This window comes from Tripterygium wilfordii, chromosome 21, assembly GCF_013401445.1.
Source record: "Tripterygium wilfordii isolate XIE 37 chromosome 21, ASM1340144v1, whole genome shotgun sequence".
NCBI lineage: Eukaryota > Viridiplantae > Streptophyta > Magnoliopsida > Celastrales > Celastraceae > Tripterygium > Tripterygium wilfordii.
Window position 1 is genome coordinate 5,726,038 of NC_052252.1, and position 8,042 is coordinate 5,734,079.

At 37.5% G+C, this 8,042-nt stretch overlaps 2 protein-coding genes and 1 non-coding gene across 6 annotated transcripts; 2 read left to right on the plus strand and 1 right to left on the minus strand.

The window, feature by feature from the left end:
- Positions 1-171: 171 nt before the first annotated feature.
- On the plus strand, positions 172-2,572 carry LOC119990173 (pumilio homolog 18-like). Its single transcript, XM_038836032.1, has 6 exons — positions 172-687; positions 798-1,101; positions 1,194-1,356; positions 1,434-1,597; positions 1,773-2,028; positions 2,135-2,572. The coding sequence occupies exons 1-6, from the start codon at positions 396-398 to the stop codon at positions 2,261-2,263; spliced, it is 1,308 nt and encodes a 435-aa protein (XP_038691960.1). The 5' UTR covers positions 172-395; the 3' UTR covers positions 2,264-2,572.
- Positions 2,573-3,740: 1,168 nt separating this feature from the next.
- On the plus strand, positions 3,741-3,832 carry LOC119990248. The gene has a single exon (XR_005465983.1). It is a non-coding gene; the product is annotated as a small nucleolar RNA SNORD96 family (small nucleolar RNA).
- Positions 3,833-4,262: 430 nt separating this feature from the next.
- Positions 4,263-6,970, minus strand: LOC119990178 (ras-related protein RABA5a). Of its 4 annotated transcripts, none has more exons than XM_038836040.1 (4): positions 6,727-6,970; positions 5,855-5,960; positions 5,275-5,716; positions 4,263-4,771 (listed from the first exon to the last, which is right to left on the minus strand). In XM_038836040.1, exons 3-4 carry the CDS (start codon positions 5,612-5,614, stop codon positions 4,434-4,436), a joined length of 678 nt encoding a protein of 225 aa, XP_038691968.1. In that variant the 5' UTR covers positions 5,615-5,716; positions 5,855-5,960; positions 6,727-6,970; the 3' UTR covers positions 4,263-4,433. The 4 variants fall into 4 exon arrangements, with proteins under 4 accessions (XP_038691968.1, XP_038691971.1, XP_038691969.1 ...); XM_038836043.1 differs by having other exon boundaries at positions 5,855-5,965; XM_038836041.1 differs by having other exon boundaries at positions 6,707-6,970.
- Between the last annotated feature and the right edge of the window lie 1,072 nt (positions 6,971-8,042).

Here is an 8,042-nt window from a genome sequence, read left to right on the forward strand (position 1 = left end):
TGGAGGAATAGTGAAAAAGGAAGGGTAAAGTTGCCAATTCTTAGAATTGAGACCCTCTGTTTTCGTCTCTTTTTGTATTTTCCTAATGGGCATTCATCAGAGTGTGAGAGACGGTGTCGGGTAGAAACTCTTTAATCTTTTCTTCTAATAAAATAAAAAACTCCGGGTCCATAATAAATTGGGAATCAGAGTTTCCTACAAACATGCCCTCTCAGAAGACTTGCAATTCACGACACAACTCACACTGTAGTATTTCTAGTAATCCTAAACCCACATGAATTCTGATTCGTCTCACTGTTTATATAAGCCCTCAACGGTTCCTTCTAAAACCCACATTCCTGAATTGTTTCTTTGTTGTTGTTCTCTGCTTCTGTTTCTTTCTGCAAAATTCATCAATGGAGAAATTCCCAAATCCCGAAACTCCAAATTCACAGGTTGAAGAACTCGATAGTTTCAATTTTGATCAACTTAGGCAACAACTTGATCAACTATGCATCTCGAAGAACAAATCTTTCGCCTTTCGTAATGGGTCTTCAATGGCAGCACAGTCACTGACGATTGGTAATAGTTACACTGGTTTTGTTTGTTCGCCGAGAAAAGACACAGCGGAGGATGATAAAAAGCCAGCTTCACCGCTATTTCCACAGAGTGCCTGGACGTTTAATGATTACATGAACCGCAATAGAGGTACGTAATTCTTCCATTAATTTGTGTTCTTTTTTTTTCTCTATATTAATTGAATTTTGATTTCAAGGAGTACTCAAATCTTTTTTTTTGTGTGTAATATTTCTTCACAGATTTAGCTGGAAATCATCATTGGAGTGCTTCAGACCCTAATAACGTTGGAATTATGGGTCATATGCCACAACGTCGTGACTATTCCGTGGTGGGATTCACCATGGATGAAAGAGATCCACCCCTGGAAACTTGTATGGTTGACCAACTTATTGACTCGGCTGAGATGTTAATGACTCACAGAGACTGGCATAAAGACTTTGCGAAGCTAGTTCAATCATTCGATCAGGATCAGCTAAGACGACTCACCTACAAGCTAACCGCAAATCATGAATCGTTTCTCAATGTATCGCAACAGAGACACGGGTATTAATCCTAACTCGGAACCTTTTATCAGAACTTCTACTATATTTGTGATTTATGTGTGTATGCTCATGATCTTTTCTTTAATTGAGCAGGTCAAATTCAGTCATGAATCTCATCAAAGTGCTAGCGAGGACACCATTAATAGATCATGTAGTTCTTGTTCTCTCCACTGAATTTTGGTCTCTAATGACCAACCAATCAGGATGTCATGTTATAACAAAGTGTTTAGATAACCTCAGCACTCGGCAGAATCAGGTAATTGTATTGAATGATCTTGCATCTCTTTTCAGCGTTGTCGAGCTACAATCTAACTTGATTTCCTGTGATTTCAGTTACTATATGAAGCAGCCTTGAAGAACTGTCTTCAACTAGCGAAGCATGAGTATGGATGCAGAAGCTTACAGACATTCATTACGAACTCAAAAAATCCCTATAAAGATCAGCTCCTACACATCGTCGCTGAACATTCATTGTGTCTCTCACAGGATCGTTCAGGGTAATAACCTGCTCCTTGTCCTAATTTCAACATTATACTGTTTTACTTGTCCTAAAGTTCCTTTATAGCAATGTAGGCATTGGAAATCAAAACTAAGTTTTTTACATTATGTATCCTATGCACTAGAATTTCCGCTCCGCAATTTTGTAGCTGAAATTGACCAATTTTGTTGCAGGAACTATGTTGTTCAGCACGTCCTCGGTTACCACGATCAAGTCTTTTCTAACATGATATTTAAGGCACTTAAAGGTCACTATGTGAGACTCTCAAAGCAAAAAGGTGGTAGTTATGTGGTGGAGAAGTGTGTGAATTCTGGAGCTATGGAGCTTGTAGTTGAGGATTTTATTCTTGAGAATAACAAAAGTTTTTCACAACTTGCCAAAAATCCATATGGGAACTATGTGATCCAAGCAGCTCTGGAAAAAGCAATGGTAAGTACTAATTACATCCACGCCTTTGTACTCATCTAGACAGATATATATGTGATCACACCAAGTTTATGAGATTTTGACCTTCTCTTAAATTTCCATGTTACAGGCCGCGGACAGGAAACTTCATGCAGAACTTGTAAAGAAATTCACAGCATGTGGCGAATTGGGGAAATCTGGATTTGCACAAAATATAGTCCAATTACTTCGAGTTCAGTCGCAAAGTTTGTTTCAATGAGGAAAGAATCCATCTGTTGTGTCCTTGTGTGGTTTAGTATATTATGTTTGCTTGTCCTTTATTTGTCGTTGTGGTTCTTCAAGTGTAATGGGTGATATACAGTTGAAACTATGTTTTTGTAGAGGAATGCAATTGCATTTCCAGAGAGTTAAAAAGAGATTGTGCTCTGCTCTGCAAATTGCAGTGCTTCCTCTTTTTTTCTCAGTTTTTGAGAGTTTGTTGTTCTATTTCTTCCCGGATGAAATAGAGTTGTTTCTTTGTAAAAGGAGTTCATGTTTAATTTCAAATTTAGCACCTTTTGTTGAAGCAGACCATTTTAGAACATAGAAAGCAAGTAGGAATAATGTTCTTTCCTCTTGCATCTCTGGGATTCTGATAATTAGCTCATGGTATTTAAGCACCCTTTTTACATGAAGGAAGGAAAGTCTACTTATTTGTATGCCAAGTTGTGAGCAACTCTCAAAGTCCATAAAAAGCAGCTAAACTTTCTTCTTCTCAGTCACAACGTTAACCCATTTACCAAATTGAACTTGAAATTCATCTGATTCCTGATGTGCCTCCAAGACAAGATTTACCCAATTTATATATTTACCCAAGTAAAAATACAATACCTTCAAATCGATAGTGTTGGGCTTGATGGCATGCATAATAGAGGCCTAGGTGAGGTTTGTAGAAAAAACTCGCAAGCCATTTCATGGGATCATGAAGAACAATTAAGTATTTGGGCCTAGATTGGTGTTTGATTATTTATGGGCTTTATTAAGTATTTGGGCCTAGATTAGTGTTTGGTTATTTATGGGCTTTTGTTAACTATTTGGGCCTAGATTAGTGTTTGGTCACTTATGGCCTTTTATGGACTAAACTTCCAAAATCTGTCGATATCAAACCCTAGTCACAATTCACAAACTGCTGTCGGCGATCTCTTTCGCTTTGACGCTATATATACATCTCCGTTTCTAGGGTTTTGCAACCAGTCCCTCTCCCTCTCCCTCTCCCTCGGTCTTGTTTTTGGTTTCTGAAAGCCGTTTCTAGGGCTTGCTGTATCTGATTCAATCGGTTTCTATCAAAACAAGTTTTCTTTTGCGATAGACCTGAAATTGAATCAGTTGATCCATGCATCGATTCGTGATTTCTTTGCAAAGGATGTGATTGTTTGTTGTTTTTTGTTCTTCGAAAGTTGAGTTTCTCTTTGTCTGTGCTAACGCGACGGAGGGTCTTAAAGACCCTTTACTGAAGCGGAGCAAACGAATTGGTGTTTGCAAATTCCGAAGTAAACGTCGCAGATGAATGCCCGACCAACGTTGAGGTTTCTCGGAATCTCCGTTGAATGGGGCAGGTCTCATATTCCATTGCCTTGTGGAGCAGCATCGCTGCCTTTACCACTTAGGATTTGCCATGAGACATACATCTAAATCTAATCCAAGTCTTTTTCTTTTTCCGATTTAATGAGTTAAAGTTTTGATTTTTTGTTTTGAAAGAGCCGATGAAGAAATCATTCAGTAAGAACACCATCTTTCGGGACTGAATGGCTTTGTTTAGCCCTGCTGACATTCTGCAATTCTGAGGCTTTTCTGAAAAATATGCATTGGTTTCTCTTTTTTTTTTGTCGCGTTGAATGAATTGATGAGATATGTCTTTGTTTTGTTGTAAACCTTAAAATTGTCAATCGGCCGAAATTTGAAATGAAAAATAAATAGAAGGGTTAAATCCATTGAAAAACAGCTAGAAAGAAAGATTAAAAGAAACCATTGTAGCCATGGGAATTCATGAAGCAAAAAAAAAGCAAGTTAACAACAAAAGCAATGGGAACTTTGCCAAGAAAAAAGTTAGAGAGAGTCAGTTAGGAACTTTAAAACGAATGTTAATGTACTTCTTCCTCCACTAATTGAAGTTAGGATCAAAAAATTGCTCTTATACCAATGGAAATTGACAGTGGATGCAAGAGAATGCAGCAGAATCACTCTCATTTGCTTAGACAACAATGTTCAACAAACTGAAAACCTTGAATATTGTATTGTATTTCTTTAATAAACTGAAAAGGTAATTTACATAAGCTACTTCTCCAATTCCTCTTCCTCAGCCATAAAGACTAAAATGTTCTTTTAAATAAACGTTTCAACAAAATAAAGAAGTTTAACACTTGGAGAACAAGGTGTTGTGAAATCATGCTTCAAGATGAACAACACCCAGCCTTTCTAGGTTCAGTATCTACTTCCTGGGTTCCATCTCCTTGTAAAACTACTGTCTTTCCACTTCCCATCAATGGAGCATCCTGCTTCTTGAATTCTTGAGATATCATTACTTTCCGACTTAATATATTGTAGATCTCTTTAACAACGGTCTGAAAGGCTGCAGCCACATTGGAAGAATCCAGAGCAGAAGTTTCCATGAAAAATAAACCCTGTGCCTCCGCTAAGTCCTTGCCTTCTGCTGTTGTCACCTCCCTTGCATCCTTGAGATCAGACTTGTTGCCAATGAGTATTGTTACGACATTCATGTCAGAGTGAGCTGTCAGAGAGCAAACTTGCACTAATTAAATATTGTTCATCATGCTTAAGGTGGATGCAAGGTGTAGTTAAGGCCATTGAGGCACACAGAAAATATCAATCAGTATATTTATCAAAAAAGAGTAGAATGAAGGAACCACCAGCGCGGATCCAATAGCGATATCTATTGGCAATCAATAGGTTGTATAATACAAAATTTGATCCACTGCAACACAATGCAAATTGCAGTATTAATACTAAAATGGCTCGTTGGCTTGTATAGCATAGTTTTTATGGTTGGCATATGAGTTGTCAGTATATAGCGTACTACAGCAGGAAGAATCAGAGCCTTATGTTGTTGACTTAAGACTGTTAAATTCTAATGTATTATCTGCAGGACTGCTATGCTCCTAGTGCCATATTCCAATTGAAAAACAATGTCAGGCAAACATGTTCTCACAAGAAAAGAAAAAAAAAAGCAATCAAAAAATAACTAAACACCCAATTTGCTGTCATATAACTTACTGTGAAGTTCATTAAGCCATCTGCCAATGCTGTCAAATGTCTGGCGTCTAGAGATGTCATATACCAGAAGAGCCCCAACTGCACCTCTGTAATATGCAGATGTGACAGCCCTAAATCGCTCCTGACCGGCTGTATCCCAGATTTGAGCTTTAACTTCTTTTCCATTGATATCCATTTTCTGGGTTTGAAACTCTACCCCTATAGTGGACTTGGAATTGGGATAGAATTCATTTCTTGCAAACCTCGCGAGCAAATTCGATTTCCCAACAGCTGAATCACCAATCAAAACAATCTTGAATAGGTAATCCTCAGTTTTTTCATCCTCAGAACAGAAGGCCATCTTCACCCTCAAAAAAATGACAACCTATAGAACCATATTAAGAATGACTAGCCTGCCGGACTTTCCAGGGACATATGCAAACCAAGAAAGGCCACACTTCACCTATCCAAGTGAGGAAATAAAATGGAATATATGAGAAGTAAGGCAATAAAAGGAAACCTGAAATGCAGGGGAATTATACAGAGGAGCAATGCCACAAAGAAACAATTGCTGTATAACCAAATCTGAGAAAATACCAACCTTCTGATGCTCCACCCTATGCTTTCTGCCACTAATGTAATTATTTCCGACGCTTTTCACTGCAACACTCCGATGAAGACCTAAAAACGCCACAGCTTCAAGATTCCTGCACTGTCAACAAAGCATCAGAATCCGAAATATCTCATATTGAAGAGTATGAAATATCTTCCCACTTAATCTGTAGAGTCACAAATATCTAATGTGATGGTAGTTCGTGATAATGTGGGAAGACTACTTGAAGAAGAAGCAGTGTAAAAGTAGGTACAATCTACATCAAATAGATTGTTTTATGCCATATTGACACATATAGCTTCATGTATAAATGTAAGCATCCTACAAACTCATAAGCCAAAACCTTCTCTCCTTCTACAGGAGAAAGAAAAAAACTTGGTCTGCTACATCATAATTCGTCCCATTGAGTCGGGGTTACTAACAATCAACCTTGCAAATGGGTAACACAGCCAAATTGGTATCATAAATGTTCTAAATTTTGAGGTCAAAGTGAACTACAAGTGCCAGATACAAAATATTTAATTCTACAATCTTCAGAGATCTAACTGTTTGAGCTCTCAACACTATTAAAAAATGAGTATATTAATTTGGCTGGTAACATCATTATCTCAACACAAATGAAACTTCTGAGGACTATTCCCAAGACTACGAGACAGTTATTGACAGCTAAAAACATCAAAAATGTAAACTTGGGTATCAATTCATGTTTAAAGAACAAAATAGATAATACTGAAATAAGAGGCATTACAGCATTGCCAACACATAAAAGAGATCAACGCGACATTAAAAGATAGAAAAAAAGGCACAAAACCCAGATAAATCAAAGGCGAGAAGAGATACGATTATATTGTTAGACGTACCGGCTATTGCCTAAAGCCTCCCTTCGTGTCTCTGATCGAATCAGAGGTGAAAATGAAACCGTCGAAGAAAAAATGGATCCGATACGCAGAAATGAAGTTGTCTCCACAATGCCTCTGCAAGAAAGGAAAAATCAATGCAACTTTGTTGAACACTACCCCTCTCTGTCTCTCTCGGTCTCTCCTCTCCGTATATGTGGGAATCCAAGGGTCAAGCGTTTGCGAGTCGAGGAGAGGGAAGAAGCTCGAAAGACAGAAAGCGCGTATTCATACTTGCTATAGCAGTTAAAGCCTGTAGTCAATGGGCTGAGCCCACATGTGTTTAAGTGCTAGTCGCAGGCCCAAACTACGTATTTAGTGGCAACCCCATTGAATCCATTGAAATTTAATCCCAAACGTTTAATTGGGTGCTAAAAATGAATATTTGATTTTGTAATTTTTTTTTTGAGAAACGAGAATAACAAATATACGTTTGTCCTTTGGACATCTGTTGTGAACGTAAAATCGGATGGTCATTTTCCGTATAAAAAAATTTCCACATTATGATAGAGTAAGTTGGATTAAAACCTAACTTGTGGTTTGAAAAAAATAAATATTCCTTGGGAAATTAAACTCAAGACCTTCCGACTACAAACTATTTGACTTCGGAGAGATTCACCCTATGCTATCATCCAAGTAGTTGACTTTCTAATTGTTCACACTAAGAACACACAAAAGTGTTTTAAATGGGGGAAGGTGGAGGCCATATATGTGATGAATGAATACAGAAAAGTTAATGTGCAACATTCAAATCATAATTTATGATGAGCAGTGGCTCTGTCTACAGAGCCAGAATGCCAAAACACGTACTTCATTTGTCAATTCAATATTGAATGCATTTGCAGAGGAGATGTTGAGGCCTTCAAGTTTGGTTACATTTGGTCCTGTTTATATGGATATTGTAATGAAAATCATCACTTCAAAAGGTTTGGTTGGTGTAGATTAAAAAACAAGAGAAAAAGAGACAGATTACAAGAGCCCAAACCCATTGAGAACCAATTGGGCCTTATTCACACACAAGCACATTGATTGATCCAATGGGCTTTCAACTGGTTATGTATGTTTACCTTTATGTGGGTAAGGTAAGCTCTTTAGTCTTTAATCTGTTTGGTTTTGGAATTCAAAAACATTTAAGAAGGAGATTAACATGTGTTTTGAGTTTAGTGGGGAGTGTAATCCGATTTTACTTCTAGTGAATTAAATTAAATCTAATCCTTTTAAAGATTTTGTTGGATCATTGACCAATTCAACTTCTTCACTCTTTTTAGTTTCTCAACAAA

Excerpts from the sequence above, each read along its gene's own strand:
- LOC119990178 (XM_038836040.1), bottom strand. The coding sequence starts at position 5,614 with ATGGCCTTCTGTTCTGAGGATGAAAAAACTGAGGATTACCTATTCAAG. Across the intron at positions 4,772-5,274 it reads ATGGCTTAATGAACTTCACA|CTCACTCTGACATGAATGTC; the intron begins GTAAGTTATATG and ends GCTCTCTGACAG.
- LOC119990173 (XM_038836032.1), top strand. The coding sequence starts at position 396 with ATGGAGAAATTCCCAAATCCCGAAACTCCAAATTCACAGGTTGAAGAA. Across the intron at positions 1,102-1,193 it reads GTATCGCAACAGAGACACGG|GTCAAATTCAGTCATGAATC; the intron begins GTATTAATCCTA and ends TTAATTGAGCAG. Across the intron at positions 2,029-2,134 it reads CAGCTCTGGAAAAAGCAATG|GCCGCGGACAGGAAACTTCA; the intron begins GTAAGTACTAAT and ends TCCATGTTACAG.